Source organism: Lipotes vexillifer, unplaced genomic scaffold (assembly GCF_000442215.2).
Source record: "Lipotes vexillifer unplaced genomic scaffold, Lipotes_vexillifer_v1.1 scaffold238, whole genome shotgun sequence".
NCBI classification, from domain to species: Eukaryota; Metazoa; Chordata; class Mammalia; order Artiodactyla; family Lipotidae; genus Lipotes; species Lipotes vexillifer.
The window spans coordinates 3,516,491-3,534,147 of record NW_006785665.1 but is presented as its reverse complement, the minus strand read 5'-3'; the positions used below and the strand labels follow the sequence as shown (position 1 = coordinate 3,534,147).

Sequence of the window (17,657 nt, the reverse complement as noted above, 5' to 3'; positions counted from 1 at the left end):
AATGAATATTCCCGACACACAGAAGACCCTCCAAGGCACCCCATAACTGACCCACAAAACAGTCATCTCTCCAGAAAGTTCAGCTAACCATCAGGTTCCACATAACCTATAGCCAACTGGTTACCCCCTTTCGAGATCCAAAGCCCTATCTCTCCTCCAAGGCGGCCAGGGCAAAATACCACCAGTCTGTGAGCAATGGACCTCACCTTCATTCATGTCAGGAAACCACAAGAAGTATTTGAAAAAGGAAGCAAAGGGACGGGACGCAGGAGGGGACTTCCTGCCCCACTATACCCAGCGCTGCCGTTCAAACCACTCAAGGGGCCCTTTCCCGGAGATACTAACTGCCGAGAGTAGCACAACAGGGAAGACGGACCAGATGAGAGGAGATCACCAACTGAGAAGACCCAGACTAGGGCAAGCAGGCTATCCTCCAGCCCCATAACCCAACATAGAAGATGCTTCAGCAGAGTCCCTGAGAGAACTCAATCAGAGATGCACAAGGACCACCCACCTCCTACCTCCGCCGGGCTTCGGGGACCATCTCCTCTCTCTGTCCACTCCTGCCTCACTTTCTCAGTTCCCATTCGTTCCCAAACCCTCCAGCCTCTCTGGAGTTTCAACCTCCTCCCGCAAAACCCGTCTTCCTGCCCCCCGGCCCTCCACCCGTGCCTCCCAGACGGCGGCGCCCGCTACCCCGGCCGCGTTCCGCCTCTTTCGCTGCGGCTCCCGCCCTCGCCCCGCCTCTCGGCTCCCCGCTCGAGAAGTGCTCTGCTCCGCTCCCGATTGCCGGCGCGGCCCCTCACCCGGGTGGAGCCGATGTCCATCATCACCTCCTCGAAGGCCGCCGTCTCCTCGGCCTGACGCTGCTTCTGCAGCGCGATCTTCTCACTAAACTTGCGCGGATTGGAAGCTGAGGCCGTGGCCGAGCCGGGCCCGTTCGCCCCCGACGTCGCCATCTTCCTCTCCCGTCCCTCCCCGCCACCCTCCCAATACAAGCCACGGCCTCCGCCGCGGGCCCCGGCCCGGCTCTTCCAGCCGTAGCCGCCGCCGCCGCCGCCGCCGCCGCCTCAGCAAGCACCGCGAACCCGGCCCCAGCCTAGCCCTGACCTGCTGCGCGCGGGGACCGCCGGGAATTATAGTTTGTTTACGTGACTCCTTCCCAGCCGCAGTCACGCAATACGGGAGAGGAAACGGACACCATTTCCCAGCTGCCCTGTTGACTCCGGGAACTGGGGACTTTGCTCCTCCCTCTCGGCTCCTCCCTGCGCGGGGCAAACTGGGAAGAGTAGTTCTGCATTGGTCCCGAGCCTACAAATGCGAAGGGGCGAGGGATTAAAGAGAGGAAAGGAAAAGGGAGGAAAGGGAAGGGGTGGAGACAGGGAAGGAAGCAGGAAGAGACAAGAGGAAAAATTTGGTCATCTCCAAGGAAGGGAACTAGAGGGGCCTGAATGAAAACAGTGAGATCAGGGATATTCAAACAGCCCTAAACATCTGGGAGTCAGGCCCTCTCAGACTTGCCATGTGCCCACCCCTTTCCCAAGACAAATGAATCAGATACCGTACAGATGTGTAGAAACTTGTTTTATTTGGGTAACATGTCCCAAAACAGGTCAGTTAGTAAAATAGATTCTAGAATATATGGCCCTATGCACAGCCCTCCCGCCCCAAAAAATAACCCTGGGGGCGAGCCTTCCCCTTCCCCCTTGGGATCCTCTGGTATAAAAAAGTTTTGGCATCTCAGTGTTTATCATCTAGGCACGGGGCACCATGTCCATTTTCAGTATTCCTAGGGTACAGCAGTAGTGGGGGACAGTAGCTCTGCCAACCTGCCCCCCCACCCCACCTCAGCAAACATTTCTGTCCCACCCCACAATCTGGGACCAAAACAAAGAGCAAGTAGACCCCTTCCACTGAGGTGCTGGGCAGGGCTCAGTGCCATCACCTGTGCTTTGAGAAAGAGGGAGGGGATTTATTTGGCACTTTAAAAATACAGGAGTGACCAGGACTGGAGAAGCCAGAGAAGGTACCAAAACTGGCAGGAAGATGCCATTTGGCACTAGTCCCCTGGGAGAAAGGAAGAGGAAGATAGATATGAAAGTAGGAGCTAAGAAAAGTTAGAGGGGTCTACTCCAAGTGACAGAGGGCTGAAATGGGCTAGAACCAACAGGACTGCTGACTCTGGGCCTATGCCCTCTCTATACCTCTATCCCACAGCAGCTGGGTACCCACCTCCGGCCTCCCAACTATCAGCTTGTCCCTATGTGTAGTGCCTGATCCCTGATACCAGCACTCAGTGTCTTCCCCAATACTAATGTCCCTTGATCATGTCTCTAGTGACTTGACCATCTTTTGTCCCTTGGGCCTGGGGGCCAGGCTCTTGTCTGCCCACTTCCCTCTCATTGGCCAAATAGTGCCAAAGCCTCCATCCTTACCTCCCAGAGAACTCTTTGGTCCTCAGTACCTCCCTTCCCCACTCCTTCCTATTCCCCACACACTGGGAGAGGGGGAGGAAGGTCAAGGGCACGTGATACCCAACCTCCCGTGCATATCTTGGAGCCCCCTAGACTTGGATAAAGAGCAGGCCAGTGAGCAGGGCAAAGCCTCCTAGGAGCAGAATGACCTTGAGGATTCTCTGCTCAGAAGTGGCCAGCTCCTGGGGCAGGATTTCCAGGAAGGTGATATAGAGAAAGGTGCCAGCCGCCATGCCCTCCAGCACAGACTGGGCCAGCTGGTGCAGTGGCCCTGCTGACTCTGCCAGAGCTGCACCCAGTCCAATGCCCAGGGGTGTCATGCATGAGAAGAGGATCCCACAGCCAGCCACCACCTGTGCTCGCAGGTGGCTCTGCAGCAGCCGCAGGGATAAGCTAACTGCCAGGATACCCTTGTGGAGCAGCAAAGCCAGGCACAACTCCATGGCCCGAGCCCGGTCTCGCTGCAGCCCCACTGCCAGTCCCTCAAACACTGAATGCAGGGCCAGGGAGAAGACCAGTACACAGGCACGCAGGGCTGAGGGGGCTGCCAGGGCTCCACCTGCCTGTGGGACCTCTGGTCTGTCATGACAGTGCTGCAGCCCACCATTCGCTGTTCCCAGCAAAGCCCTCATCTCCTCTCGAGGTGGTGGCCCCGACTGTTCCTTGTAAGCCATCGTAATCTGCTCCATCACCAGGACCAGGAAGAAGCCCATGGCCAGGATGAACTCTTGTAGGGGGAACTGGAGCTGTGGGCAAAGGGGACAGTGTGGACTTCAGGAGACAGGCCAAGAATGGGGAGGAAGAGTCAGATGCAGAGTTTAGTGGAGTCCCAGTTACAAAGACCTGGGTTCCCACACACAGAGCCACTCTCAGTTACAAAAAAATATAGTCACTTGGTGCCATAGACACCGTACAGATTATGGTGTCACTCCCAGTGTTACATGTAGATCATGGTTTCTCAACTTTAGTACTATTAACATTTTGGATTGGATAATTCTTTGATGTAGAGGGCTATCCTGTGCACTGTAGGATGTTTAGCAGCATCCCTAGCCTATACCCATTAGATGCCAGTTAGCAAGCCCTCCCTCCCTGAGTTGGGACAACCAAAAAGTCTCCAGACATTATCGAATGTTTTCTGGGGAGGTGGGGGGTAAGGGTGGGAGGATGACAGGGGTGGGCAAAACCACCCCCAGCTGAAAGTCACTGAGGTAGATGGACACAAAGTGTCACATGTAGGCCACACATTGGCCCACTTTCCCAAATGCTCACACACAGAGCCACATACTGTCATGGGGACAATCAGGCTTACACACAGGCACACAGAGACACAAGTCACTCAGTCACAGACAAACAGTTACATTCAGTGTTACTTTCTCAGTTCCTCCAACTGTCTGTTTTTCCAATAAGACTGTCCTATGCCTTGGACTTAATCTTCCCCACATCCTACTTCCTTGGGTTATGTAGCCTTTTGGTCAGCAACACCGGGTCCCTGGAAATTGCCTCCTACCTGTCCCAGGTCTGTAGGGACCTCTATCTCCAGCCCTTCAGGAAAGGGTGAAGGGTGAAGATGATTCTTGGAAGGCTATTAACTTCCTGGAGGCTGAAACTAGAGAAACCTACAGATAGGTCACACACCTGGTAATAGGGTTCCTCACACTGTCACAAAGGGCACGTAGGGGTCACATAGGGACTGAGGGGGTGAGAACCTATAGAAAGAGTTATGCTCTATGACTAAAAATCACAGTTCATGGGGTCACATGCCAAGAGCCTTCCATACAGTCGTGGAGTGACACATGGACAGATCCATACAAACCACAGCTCCTAGAGGTATGTGATTGAACACCACATACACAGGGTCACATGCAGATGACTGGGGCTCACCGTCACATGCAGGGCCGCCAGGGCCTCATCTATGGCAGCCAGGTAGTCAGGCAGCAGGTCCAGGAGACATGTGGCCAGAAAGACACCACCCGCAAAGCAGCTTACCAGGCTCAGGGCTTTTTGGCGGGAGGCTGGGCAGGAGTGGAGCATAGAAGGGAATGAGCAAATGAGCCCCACTACCCAACCTAAGCAACAGTCACTCTTGCCGTCCCCTCTTAGGTCACCTTCCTTAGCCCCAGAGCCTTCCCTCCTCCAAGTGTCCATGGCAGCAGGGAAAAGGAGAGGCTTACCTGAGGCTTCAGGGTTAGCGCCGGGCCGGCGCAGCACACAGATGGGCACTAGACTGCAGATGAGAGTGAGTGCCAGCAACAGCACCAGGGCCCCCAACTTCACCTCCAGTCCCATGGGCACTGGGGGCTCCGAGGCTGCTGCCTCGGGGCGCCACACCAGGAACTCTGGCTCTCCCCAGGGCCCCATGGTGGCTGTGGTAGCTCCAATGACTCTCAGACCTAGGAAGACAGGGTGAGTGGGGGAGTGGTCACTAGGGAAATATGGGGCCAAGGAAAGGGGAAGGCTGGTCAGCAGAACGCAGCTCCCTCACCCCAGCCACTCTGTGACCTTCCCTATCCCAGTGTGACTCATCCACTCCTGTACTGGGAATATCCCTCTTTCCCCTCACACTTTATCCCTTTCAAGTGACTTTTTCAAGTGATTTATTCAGGGACCTAGCAAGGGGGAAACTGAGGCATGAGGACTGTGTGGATATCTCATTACCCTTTCACGCGGAGCTCCCAGAAAACTAGAGAGCTGGGGTCCTCTAAGCAAAGGAGAGGTCAAGCCTCCTTTCCCGGAAGGAATGGATGAAGCGAAGAGGGCTCAGGGAGAGATGTCATGGGTAGCTTCGTGGACCACCTGAACAGGGAGAGCTGGGGTGCTCTCCCGCTCCCATTTCCCCAGCGCCATCTCCCCGAGAGCAGAGAGCGACCGTTTCAGGCGACAGGCTGGGATGCTGGGGCAAACGACCAAAGAGGGGCCCTAGGCGTCTGGGGTCCCGGGACGGGCTGACCCAACAACTGAGGGCGGTGTCTGGAAGTCCGGGCTCCGGGAGGCGGGGTCTGAGGCCGCCAGCGTGCCGGGAAGCTGAAGAAGAACGTGAGAGCCCGGACTCCGGCTCGTAGGCCCCGAGAAGCCTGGGTGGCCGACCCGGATCCCGCTCTCTGGGATCCCGCACTCACCTCTCGAGGGTCTCACTACAAGGTTTCCGCTCTGTTCCGGCCTCCAGTCGGGAATTCCCGCCCCCTCCCCATCGTTTACCCCTCCCCCCGCAGCTGCGGCGTACCGACCCCCCCAGCGGCCAATGACAGCGCCCAGAGGGCGGGGCCAGACTGGGAGTGACGTGAGCTAGGAGCAATCAGAGACCAGCAGCCAGAGCCCGGCTGAGCCGAAGACAACCGGGGCGGGGCAAGGGAAGGGAATGAGGAGAGCACCTAGGGGCTGAGGGGCTGAGGGGCTGAGGGCCTGGGACGCTTTGGTGGAGGTCTGACCGGCGAACGTGGCCGGTCAACGAAGTCTTTCGATCCTTTGAAGATTCTAAAAGAGGAAGCTAGAAACCCCGCGGTCAAGGCTGGTGCTCCATACCCAACCCCCGCATTCCCAAGTCTTCCGCCTCCCACATCTCTGAGGATATCTGCTTGGTCTTGGGCCGAAGTCTTCTTATCTCTCTTAGAAGATTCTAAGATCCCCTTCTGTGCACCTGGGCACCAAAGGGAAAGCATTCCCTTCTTAGGACTGACTTTCTTTCTTGACTCCCTCGCCAGCACCTACAAGGAAGAAAAAGGACAAGGAAGAATTGGAAAAGGGGAATAGCAAAGTGAGAGTATTTCTTGAAAATCAACCCTTCTTGAACTACCAATGGCCGGAGCTGACTTCCCTGCAACCTTCTGCCTGCAAGTGGGTAAAAAAGTGGTGGGACCCTTCTCAGAGGTTGCTGAAACCCCACTCAGTGAGGAGCTTCTCTCGGCACACTCCAGCTTATCACCCTTACCGTGCCTTGATGCATCTGGCCAGGGTTCTCCCCAGTCTAATCTGGAACTCTCCAACTTCTCTCCCTTCAGCCCTGTTGGCCTCCTTTCTGTTTTCTGTTCCTTGAATGAACCAAGGTATTTTCGACTCTGGACCTTCACTGCTTCCTTAGCCTGGATTCTCTTGGCCCACATCACTGTGCTATCCGAATCCTCTTCTAGTCTCATGGGAGGGTAGGGTGCAAAGGAGGAAAATGAAGGGGGGGGTCAGTCTATTTTTTTTTGCAAATGTGAAAAGGCCTCACCTAAAGAAGGGACAAGGTGATACCTCTGAGAAGGCTCTGGAAATGCAGGCCAGCAACTTCCTTAAGAAAAGGGACTATCAGGACTTCTTGGTGGAGGGGGTCTAGGAGAAAAGAATCATACAGGATTCTAAGATCAGGATGTAAGTGAAATGTGGTATTGGTGTCCTGTCACTTAATGAAAGTATCGTTGCTGTTCCAAGCTCTTCATTAAAAGATAAAAATTACTGGGACTCCCCTGGTGGTCCAGTGGGTAAGACTCCACGTTCCCAATACAGGGGGCCCAGGTTCGATCCCTGGTTGGGGAACTAAGATCCCACATGCTGCAGGGCAACTAAGCCCACGTGCCACAACTACTGAGCCCACACACTCTGGAGCCCACGCGCTGCAACTAGAGAAGCCCATGCACCACAACAAAAGATCCCGCCTGCCACAACTAAGACCCGACACACCAAATTAAAAAAAAAAAAAAAAAAAAAGTCCGGGGCTTCCCTGGTGGCGCAGTGGTTGAGAATCTGCCTGCCAATGCAGGGGACACGGGTTCGAGCCCTGGTCTGGGAAGATCCCACATGCCGTGGAGCAACTAGGCCTGTGAGCCACAGCTACTGAGCCTGTGTGACTGGAGCTTGTACTCCACAACAAGAGAGGCTGCAACAGTGAGAAGCCCGCGCACCGCGATGAAGAGTGGCCCCTGCTCTCTGCAACTAGAGAAAGCCCTCGCACAGAAACGAAGACCCAACGCAGCCAAAAATTAATTAATTAATTTTTTTTTTAAAAAGTCCGTATATTGCAACTAAGAAGCCCACATGCCACAACTATAAGCCCACATGACCCAGCAAAGATCCCATGTGCCGCAACTATGACTCAGCTCAGCCAAAATAAATAAATATTTTAAAATAAAAAAGATAAAAATTACTATTAGGGAAAACTCCAGATTATTCAAGGGAATATTATGCATGCATTGGTTTGTCTGTCGCAAATTATGCTTTCAAGATTATTGTTAATTAGTAAATTAACAAGGAATCACGGACTGGGAGTCAGGACACTTGGGTTCTAGTCCCAGCTCTACCTTAATTTGATGTGTGATCTTAGGCAAGTCATTTTCCCTCTTAGGAGCTTGATAAATCAGGTGGAAGAGGGAAGTTAGACTAGCAGATGATGCCAGAGTTTCCATCCAATTCTAACAAAGGCTGAGAGCAGTCAGCCCTCCCTATTCACAGTTGCGGAACTGCTACTGTGAATACAGAAGGCTACCTGTACTACATCATTTTACTTAAGGGACTTGAACATTTGAGGAGTTTGGTGTCCAAGGGGCACCTATCCCCCACGGATAAGCAGGGATGACTGTATATCTTCCACTTAATCATCTCTACACGTGCAGCCTGCAGGAAGCCCTTTGAAAACTTTCTTCCTCTAGGAAAGATCTCAGCAAGGACAGCTCTGCTTTCCTTAGAGCTCTGCATGAATCTAGGAAGCCTGCTTTGTCTCCTCACTACTTGAGCAAGATGCGGGGAGATGAGCAGGAAAGCCAGAGTGGGAAAATTTGAGAAAGCCCCAGGAAGGTAGCTTCGTATAGTGCAAAGAATATGGGCTCAGGCATCCAAATCTTGGTTCAGCTACTTACAAAGTGTGAATGAAAAATGTTGCCTGCCACATGAGTAAACAAAGGATGTTGCAGCCATCAAGCCACTACAGGCACCTGGTAAGCCCAGAGAGAACTCAGGATGGATAGGAATGGGCTGCCCTGCTGCCAAGCCCTCAGCCACTGCAGCCACCCCAAAAGGTGTGCCCTGAGGGACTTGGGATGGGATAGAACAGGAAACTGGCCCTAGAGAGCTAAGGTGCAAATCAAAGGAATAATTTCAGTGAGCCCAGGCTCTTACATTTTCCCATACATATAGAGTGCTAACTTCATTAACTTGAGATATCTGGTTTTCTTTAATTAATAATAATCCTTTGATGTTCCTAATACCTGGTCTTTGTTGCAAAAACTCCTGTATATCCTGGTTCCTCCTTTACCTCTTTGGAGCAGTCCCTTAGAGCTGTCTGAGAGGCTGCCTCCCAGGCTTGAAGTCCTCAGAAAGACTGCCAAATAAAACAAAATTCTCAACTTTTAGGTTGTGCAATGTTTTTCAGTCAACAAGAGTAATCTTGAGAAAGTTACTTAACTTCTTTCTGCCAGCTGTGAGTTGTTATGAGAATTATATGAGTAACATGAAAATACCTGACCATATATCTGTTACTCAATAAATATTAGATCCTGTTCTTGTCTTTACCGTCAGCCCATTTAAATTTTCACGGGAAGAACACCAGTTTGAACTCTGGATCCACAACCCAAAATTCTGTGCTTTATTCACTCAGCTATCCTTTATCTGAAGTACTGCTGGGGAGGCAGGCAGATGAAAAATCATACCTATATCAAGTATTATCCTATATCCATTATTTTATTTAAAGTGAATTCCTGGGTCATCAGTCTCTGGACCAAGGCAAAATGCCCTGAGTTTCGGTATTACTACATTCTAGTCACGTATCTGTCTTCTCATTGGTAAAGTTAGTAAAACATTACCTGCCCTGTCTACCTTAGCGCTGTTGTGTATTAAATGAGGAACAATGCTTATAAAAAACATTTTGTAAACTATGCAAATGCAGGACACATATTGCATATTGTCGTTGGTAATCATACGCAAAAAATAAGTCATTCCCAAACCAAATCCGAATGATTTTTTAACCTCTTGCAGTTTTCTAGGCCCTTGTCCCTCCGTTAGTTAACAGAGAGTCCTGTGAGTGTGCGTATATAAATGCTGTTCTTTATCAGTAACATAATGCATGGATTACGGATTTGGACAACCTGCGATTGCGCGACTTTCCGCCCGCTGAGTGAGTCAAAGTGCTGTCACATAACTTGGGTCAACAGGTTATTTACTCCCTAACACTTTGGAGTCACGTGGCAAGTGAAACCAAACCAAGCCTTAGCCCACATTCCGGAAGTTCCCCCGGCGCCCCCCGCCTCCACATACCCCACCCCTTCCCTACAGTAAGTCTTCTGGCTCTTACCCTCCCTCAGAACCAAATCCCTGCCAGACAAATAAGTGCTCCGGCCGCATTGGCCCCACTCCTTCTCTGACAGCCCATTCCGACCAGTTACGGCGAAGCCTGCCTCGAGACGGTAATCCCATTGGCTCAATGCACTACCCCTCAAAACCTCTGGATGTCTTTAGCGTCCAATCAGACTCAAGTGTGGGAAGAGCACCACGGGGTGGGGGAGGGGATGCCTCTGTCAGTCTTCGGCAATCCTATGGACTCTTTCCTCCTTTGTTTTCAACCCCGCCGTGGTCTCCCGCCTGTAAAACTGACGTCCAGAGGACAGGCACTCAAGCGTCCTGTGCTCCAGTCACAGCCATCTCTATCCTTCCCTGAGGAGCCAGCAAACCCTCAGGAAGATTTGCTGTCGCTAGGAGAAACTGAGGCAGAAAGGGCAGGCTGCTGTTTTAAGACCGGTTTGTGCACGCTCCTCCTCTTAACCCCCTGCTCCAGCTACTGCGCCCCTATCGTGGCTCCTGGCTAGGTGCAACCCACTTACGTAGTGTAAGGCTGGGGGCGGGGTTTGGCTAGGCAGGTCCAGGATGCGAGATCCTGGAGGAAAGAAAAGGTGTAGTGTTTGGGGCCGTCAACGAGCTAGGCTGGCTTGGCAGGGCTGGGCTCTTCGGAACAGGTAATACCCAGGGGGGTGCCTGTTGGTCTGAACCAGAGAGATAAGGCCGAAGGCGAGAGCTCCGGGTGACAGGTGAGGGGGCTGCACAGGTGAGGAAGGGGGATAATGGAAGAGGGAGAGGAGCCCAGAAACTGGGGGGTGGGGGAGGGGGAGAGCCATCATTCTCCTTCTGCAACTGCCCCCCTCCCCCCCCCCAAAGCCTCCCCGCAGAAGCATGGATTTCAGAACCCCTGACCTGCTGGAAATGTGGCTGGAGCCTCCAGAAGACGTCTTCTCAACAGGATCCTTCCTGGAGCTGGGACTCCATGGTCCACCTTCAGAGGTCCCAGTAACTAGGCTACAGGAACAGGGGCTGCAAGGCTGGGAGTCCAGTGGGGGCCATGGCTGTGTGAGTGTGATGAATGGGACTGGGTGTGGGTTGAGACAACTCTGTGATAAGAAGTCCAAGAGGCTTCAGCTTCCACTTAGAGGTCTGAAGACAGAGCCCCTAAAATAGACATGAGCTGTAACTATCCTCCTGTCCAAGGACAGAAGGGACTGAAACTGAAGCACGAAGGATCTAGTTTTGACGTTAGATAGGACTTCCAGAATTCTTCCTTAGACACATATACACCCTCTTCTACTGTAGGGTCTTCAAGAGAGTGAGCCTGAAGATTTCCTGAAACTTTTCATTGATCCCAATGAAGTGTACTGCTCAGAAGCATCTCCTGGAAGTGACAGTGGAATCTCTGAGGATCCTCGCCATCTGGACAGTCCCCCTGCCCCCAAGCCACCCAGTTCCCCTGCCCTCTATGAGGTTGTCTATGAGGCAGGGACCCTAGAGAGGATGCAGGGGGAAGCTGGGCCAGCTGTAGGGCTCATCTCCATCCAAATAGGTCAGTGTTCTTTGTGGGAAGCGGACAATGGCCCTTCAGGTCCAGCCCTAACCCTGGGGTTAAGGGAGTTTCCCCAATCTGTGCCACTACCCAGGGCCTGCGGCCATCCATCTCCTTTCTCCCAGCCACCTATGTTTCCTTCAGATCAGTGGAGCCCACCATTTATGGTGCCTGATGCCTGTGTGGTCAGTGAGCCGCCTCCCGATGCTCATGCCCACATCCTGCCCAGAGCAGGCACTGTAAACTCAGTGCCTCCTGCAGCCCTGGTGAGTCCTGGGGGTCAGCTGGGTTCAGTACTCCTTGATACACAGAACTGGGGAGAAGTGGATGAGGGAGGGGAAAACTGATGCTGAACACTGTCTTTGCCCTAATTTTTGTGGCATCAGGCCTGAATGCCAGGGAGATGTGGGTAACTTTAAAAGCAGGAAAAGACAAGAGAGACAGAATCCCTTGGGGGTAAGGGGGTGATGCCTCAGTTAAGGAGAGGGTGGGCTGAGGGAATCCAGGGATAGGGTTTGGAGAAACCCTAGACCCATGAGCACTGTCTGCTCAGCTAGGGCCATCGTCTCGGCTTTGGGTCAGGATGTGGAAATGTGACAGGCCACCTGGGAATCCAACTGGTTACTGGGCACAGAATGTAGAAGCAACTGCAACTACGTTTTTTACTGGAACAGTGGTTCACCAGGCACCCACTGCCCATGGTTACAGTGTAGGGGAGTAACACATCACATATCTTCCCAAGGCTAGCTGGGCTGGTTCCTGCAGCGGGGATGAGGAGGGGGTCTTGCTCAGGTCACTGTTCCTCCCTTTATCCTGAAAAGAACTCCTTGTGTGCAAAAGGCAGGGAATAAGTTCTAGCCTCCCTGAAAATCTGTGGTTGAAGCTGAGACCAGAAGCCAAGCCAAGCATCTTAGAATCTTGGGCTGAGAAATCTTAAAAAGTCTGAGGCATCTAAATTTGAGTGTGCATCAGAAACACTGGGGAGTTTGTACTGGACCACCAGGGAAGTCCTGGTTTCGTTTGGTTTGGTTTTTGGTTTTGTCCCTGGTGGCGCAGTGGTTGAGAGTCCGCCTGCTGATGCAGGGGACACAGGTTCTTGCCCCGGTCCGGGAAGATCCCACATGCCGTGGAATGGCTGGGCCCGTGAGCCGTGGCCGCTGAGCCTGCGTGTCCGGAGCCTGTGCTCCACAATGGGAGAGGCCACAACAGTGAGAGGCCCACGTACCGCAAAAATAGAGAAAGAAATAAAATAAAATAAAATAAAACCCTCTAGGGGAATTCCCTGGCAGTCCAGTGGTAGGACTCTGCGCTTCCACTGCAGGGGGCACGGGTTCCATCCCTGGTCAGGAGCTAAGATCCTGCAAGTCGCACGGTGTGGCCAAAAATACATACATACATACATACATAAATACCTCTAGACCTCATTTTTAGAGATTTTGATTAGGTGGATTGGGAGGGACACCCCTCTAATGATTCACCAAATGGTCACAGAGGCAAGAAGGGAACATCAGAATAAGGCAGAGATAGAAGTGGTTTAGCTAAAAGCCAAAGACCATCAACAGGCAGAAGCAAATTCCTCTTGAGTCACAAAGTGAAGCATAAATCTTTCAAAAACAAGTATTAGTTAGAAAAGCAAGTTACTCAGTTGATGGGCTCACATTAACCAGACACCTGTCTATGTTCCCCACATACTTTGTTATGAGAAGTTGTTCAGTCTGGTTGCCTTTGGGGAATTCTTTGAGAGGGGACAGAACTTCAGTCTGAAAGGCAGGGCTCAGCCCCTAGGGGAGGATGGGCCATCACCCCAGGGATCTCCTTGTGGTTGGCAGGTAATGGTAACACTGTGCCAAGCTGAAGTTAATGGCTGACAATGAATCATCTGCCTGCTGTAAGATCAAGCAAACCCTACCTTAGTGAGTTACTCCACATCCTCTTCCAATACCCACAAGGTCTGCACAAATGTGGACCAGAATGGGCCCTTCCTAACTTGCTGTGATTGCCAAGGTCTTAAGTCTGTGGGCAAAAATATGACAAAACCACCTTTCTCCCTTGTCAGCCTCAGGAAGTCCCTGTGGTTTAATCAACAGTCTGTCTGCATTAAGGTCCCTGCCCCTCATCTCATTTTACGGTTTGTTATTCCTCAGTGCAAATAGGAAACACTCTCCAGGAGGCATGCAAGGGGAACAGCATGAGTACTGAAAATGGGATGACCCTCTCTCCATTCTCATCTTCTCTCGTCCCCCACCAGCTGCCCTGTCAAACCCTGTTCCTGACAGAAGAGGAGAAGCGTCTGCTGGGACAGGAAGGGGTGTCCCTACCCTCTCACCTGCCCCTCACCAAGGTAACATGCTTCCCCAAAGGGTATCGTAACCCAGCGGCCCTACCATGGCCTCTGAGGAGCCAGGATAGCAGGGGAAGAGTTGAGGAGTTGGGGGAGGTTAAGGAACCAGGACTGACACACCCTGGGCCCCCAGGCAGAGGAGAGGGTCCTCAAGAAGGTCAGGAGGAAAATCCGTAACAAGCAGTCAGCTCAGGACAGTCGGCGGCGGAAGAAAGAGTACATCGATGGACTAGAGAGCAGGTATGTTTCGACTCACATTTCTGGATTCACGACTGGGCCCCCTTCCTCACCAAGGCAGGTAAGGTCAGGGACTCATGATTACAGAGCCTTATCCTACCTTTCCACCCTTCCTAGGGTGGCTGCCTGTTCTGCACAGAACCAGGAACTACAGAAAAAAGTCCAGGAGCTGGAGAGGCACAACATGTGAGTGAAAACATAGTATATGTATTGGGGTAAGGGTGCAGCACACAGGGATACCATCCTTGGGCCCTGGTTCCCAGATCTAACTCTTCATTCCTCATTTCCCAGCTCCCTGGTGACTCAGCTCCGCCAGCTGCAGATGCTTATTGTTCAAACCTCCAACAAAGCTGCCCAGACTAGCACTTGTGTTCTGGTACCATTAATCTATTTCCCATCTCCCCTGCCACCTCCTCCATCTTCTGCCAGGTTGCCATCCTGATGCCCCCACTCCGTAGCCAGACCTATCTTCCCATCCCTGATGACCCCAACTGCCCCCTAGTCACTCTGCCCTCTGCTCCCTTTCCTTATTGTCCCCACAGCCCAAATGTCCTCTTGCTTCTTCCCAGATCCTTCTTTTCTCCTTGGCTCTCATCATCCTGCCCAGTTTCAGCCCCTTTCAGGGCTTACCAGAAGCTGGGCCTGAGGATTACCAGCCTCATGGAGGTGAGAGGCAAGGGCAGGAAAGGACTCTGTTTTCCAGAGTAGTCAAGAAGTGGGAGGGAGGTCCTGTTTTGTCTAGGATCCCCAACCAAGGGAGCACTATTCTACTGCCCTTTTTCCTTCACCCCACAGTGATTTCCAGAAACATCCTGACTCACAAGGACATGACAGAAAATCTGGAGAATCCAGCGGTGGAGTCCAGATTGGAGGGGCCACCTGGGGTCAAGGGTGTAAATGGCTCAACAAGGACACTGCTTGAGAAGACAGGAGGGAGGCCAGGCCCCAGCAGGCACATCAGAACTGTGTTGCATGCAGATGAGATGTGAGCTGTAACACTTCCTGGCCCACTTCCCAATCACAATAAGGAATCCAAGGCTCCGCTGGCTGTGGTTCTGCTTCCTCCTGGGGTTCCCACTCAGGGCTCTTTGGCCTCAGGGGTCTGAATCACATCAGGATGCCCTAGATGTCTGTACCCTATGGCTCAGTCTGCCTATGTCAAGGGGCACCTCAAATACTTTTGTCATGTATCTGTGATTTTATTTCTTCTTTGGGGATAGGGTTGAGGGGAAACTCACATTTTGGCTGAGAAATAAATTTTTTTTTTGCTAAAATTGTATCCTGACAGTTTTAAGTAATAGTAGAACAGGGAGGAAGATAGGTACCTGGTAAACTGGGGCCTAAAGTTGCCACCCCCTTTCCCTCTCTACCCCCATGACTTCCTGCCCCAAACCAAATTACACTAGGGAAGGAAATGATTTTACTCTTTTTATTCTGCTCATTAATGATTTAGACGAGGAAGATGGGAGAAAGGGGGTGCCACCACAAGGTTCCAGAGAACCAGGGGCACGAGTCAGTTCATTCCCCTTTCTGTCTGAGGTAGGGTCTCTAAGACCCAGATGAAAAGGGAGGAGGTAGCTATATGGACTCAATTTGCTTCCGGACCTTTTCCAGCGCCTTTCTGTCCAGTTGTCGCTGACGAACAATGACAAGGCAAGCAAAGACCAAGGCCACACCTATGACAGTCCCTTCGAATTTCCAGAATAAGTGTTGTTCCATCAGAGCTGAGCGGCAGCTGAGGGCAAGAAGAAACAGTTATCCCCAGGGAAGGCCAGACTGCCTCTCCCTCTAATCTCCCTCCTGTTTCATCCTCACCAAGATATATCTGAGGAGAAAAGAGGAAACCAGCGTCAGCCTTCTAAAGTGTTGACAGTACAGGGACTTCCCTGATGGTCCAGCGGTTAAGACTCCGCACTTCCACTACAGGGGGCACAGGTTTGATCCCTGGTCCGGGAACTAAGATCCAGCATGCCGCATGGTGCGGCCAAAAATAAAAATAAAGTGTTTACAGTACATTAATCCATTCAAATATTTATTTTCTGGTGAGATAAGCAGAGCTGGTATTAACCAGTTTTAATGATGAGAAAATATGGCCAATGATATAGTGCTGAGGAGTAGAGCTGGGACTTCGGTTCAAGTAATTTGCCTCCAAATCCCCTCCTCTTTCCAATATGCCATGCTACCTCCATACAAAGAGGAAGAGGCAGGACTATCTACCTAAAGTCACAAAAGCAAAGTAGGTGATCTAGGAGGATTCAAGAAGAGAAACAGCACTTGCCTTTTGAACTCGCTCCTCTTAGTTGAGCTGCATGTGATTTTCTCCACATACCCTGTGGAACCACACTCGGGGGTGGTTTTCTGCCAGGAGGAAAGGACCAAAGCACTTGTTAGGAAGGGGCAGCAGGAGAAACAGGAAGGCTGCCATTCAGAATGGGCAGGTGTCCAAGTGCTACGGCTCAGAGCTGGTAGGCAACAGAGAACTAATGAAGAGTTCTCACGGGGGTGATGAGGTGGTGGTTACAGGATGAGAAGTACGTGTTACTCAGAACACTTCAGGGTCAATAGTCTACGAGAGGCAAGGGCAGGTTCTAGAACCTACTAGATTAAAAATGAACAGAACACGGTTATTAACTGAACGTTGCCATTAACTTGGAAAGAAAAGGGCACATTTTCAGGGGGACGGCCAGTTCAGATTTGGACACACACTGAGACTGCAAGGAAAAAAGACGAAAAGACAATGCAAAGGCATACTTAGATAGACAGTCCCTGTCTGATTCGATATAAGGGGAGAGAAAACAAATACTCACAGCCTGGAAATTAGAACATGGAGCACACTCTTCCGCCACCACAAACTCTTCCACCAGCCAGCACGGCAAATTTGAGGTGCTCACTAGAGAGGGAGAGAAATGCAAGCCCCAGACCTCGTTCAGAAAATATTTCTCCCCTAAGTTCTGCCCATCAACTTCCCAGCACAGGTGAATGCCCTCGCTCCACGTGGTGCCGCCCTTTTCCACCTGATCTCTAGGTATATGGGAGGAAGTCAAAACAAAACAAAACAACTGTAGGGGCGTCGGGTTCCCAGACCATCACCCACCTGACAGCTTCTCCTCCCGCACAGGAGCTTCTGCTTGGCTGAAGCGGGTGAGGGGGGGAAATGGGCAAAAGTCAGAAGCCGGAAAACGGGGAACCTCCCCCCCCCCCCCCCCCCACCTCCACGGTCCAGGGACACAGGGGGCGGGGACGATCCGATCCTCCCGTCCCCTCCTTTTCCCTGCCCTCAGCCCCTCCTTACCAGAGCCTTAAAGTGAAAGCGCAGAGCAACCAGCAGAGGTGGCGGCCCTGGGGGAGGCCACGCCTCCCCGCGCCCGCTGGCATGGAGTGCTCAGTGTCCCACCTGTCGGGACAGAGGGACCTGCCTGACTGGCCTCCTGCCTCGGTCGGAACGCAGAGACCGCGCTTACACTGCAGTCCTCGGGGAGGTTGCAAGTCAGGGCTGCGAAATGCTGGGGTTGCCTATCAGATCAAGGGTTCTGTCAGTACGCCCCCATGGTCACGGCGAGAAAAGGCAATACGCATTTGTTGAGTCCATGAGTTTCCTTCTTCGGACTGGTACGGTCCTCACGGAAGGCCGAGGGGGCGTAGAGCCTAGCACCTCCTCCGCTCCGCTTCCGCTCCCGGCGCGGCCATCTTGCGCGCGGAGGATGCTGGGCGCGGGCAGGTTTTCCAGAGCTAGGCCAGTCATCGGAAGACGAGGCCCTTGGCTTGCCTGATGGGCCTCGTAGTCTTCCGCTCGCTGCTCCCTGGGAATTGGATC

At 52.4% G+C, this 17,657-nt stretch overlaps 4 protein-coding genes across 7 annotated transcripts in view; 1 reads left to right on the top strand and 3 right to left on the bottom strand.

The window, feature by feature from the left end:
• The window catches only part of CRTC2 (CREB regulated transcription coactivator 2), a 10,124-nt gene extending 8,990 nt beyond the window's left edge, over positions 1 to 1,134 (bottom strand). The window contains exon 1 of the mRNA XM_007458031.1: positions 807 to 1,134. Within this exon, the coding sequence (XP_007458093.1) occupies positions 807 to 959 (153 nt within the window). The 5' untranslated portion in view covers positions 960 to 1,134. The remainder of the gene's footprint in view (positions 1 to 806) is intronic.
• Positions 1,135 to 1,558: 424 nt separating this feature from the next.
• SLC39A1 (solute carrier family 39 member 1) lies at positions 1,559 to 5,735 on the bottom strand. Of its 2 annotated transcripts, XM_007458032.1 has the most exons (4): positions 5,591 to 5,735; positions 4,646 to 4,864; positions 4,356 to 4,486; positions 1,563 to 3,220 (listed from the first exon to the last, which is right to left on the bottom strand). In XM_007458032.1, the coding sequence occupies exons 2-4, from the start codon at positions 4,830 to 4,832 to the stop codon at positions 2,564 to 2,566; spliced, it is 975 nt and encodes a 324-aa protein (XP_007458094.1). In that variant the 5' UTR covers positions 4,833 to 4,864; positions 5,591 to 5,735; the 3' UTR covers positions 1,563 to 2,563. The 2 variants fall into 2 exon arrangements, with proteins under 2 accessions (XP_007458095.1, XP_007458094.1); XM_007458033.1 differs by lacking the exon at positions 4,356 to 4,486 and having other exon boundaries at positions 1,559 to 3,220.
• A 4,373-nt stretch (positions 5,736 to 10,108) lies between these two features.
• CREB3L4 (cAMP responsive element binding protein 3 like 4) lies at positions 10,109 to 15,122 on the top strand. 3 transcript variants are annotated; one of them, XM_007458029.1, is made up of 10 exons: positions 10,109 to 10,243; positions 10,601 to 10,778; positions 11,019 to 11,265; positions 11,410 to 11,531; positions 13,514 to 13,606; positions 13,740 to 13,846; positions 13,961 to 14,029; positions 14,135 to 14,219; positions 14,413 to 14,509; positions 14,639 to 15,112. In XM_007458029.1, the coding sequence occupies exons 2-10, from the start codon at positions 10,605 to 10,607 to the stop codon at positions 14,830 to 14,832; spliced, it is 1,188 nt and encodes a 395-aa protein (XP_007458091.1). In that variant the 5' UTR covers positions 10,109 to 10,243; positions 10,601 to 10,604; the 3' UTR covers positions 14,833 to 15,112. The 3 variants fall into 3 exon arrangements, with proteins under 3 accessions (XP_007458091.1, XP_007458090.1, XP_007458089.1); XM_007458028.1 differs by lacking the exon at positions 10,109 to 10,243 and adding an exon at positions 10,284 to 10,390 and having other exon boundaries at positions 10,601 to 10,718; positions 14,639 to 15,122; XM_007458027.1 differs by lacking the exon at positions 10,109 to 10,243 and adding an exon at positions 10,284 to 10,390 and having other exon boundaries at positions 14,639 to 15,122.
• Positions 15,030 to 17,657, bottom strand: JTB (jumping translocation breakpoint). The gene is made up of 5 exons (XM_007458030.1): positions 17,136 to 17,657; positions 16,938 to 16,975; positions 16,651 to 16,733; positions 16,122 to 16,201; positions 15,030 to 15,578 (listed from the first exon to the last, which is right to left on the bottom strand). Exons 1-5 carry the CDS (start codon positions 17,216 to 17,218, stop codon positions 15,422 to 15,424), a joined length of 441 nt encoding a protein of 146 aa, XP_007458092.1. The 5' UTR covers positions 17,219 to 17,657; the 3' UTR covers positions 15,030 to 15,421.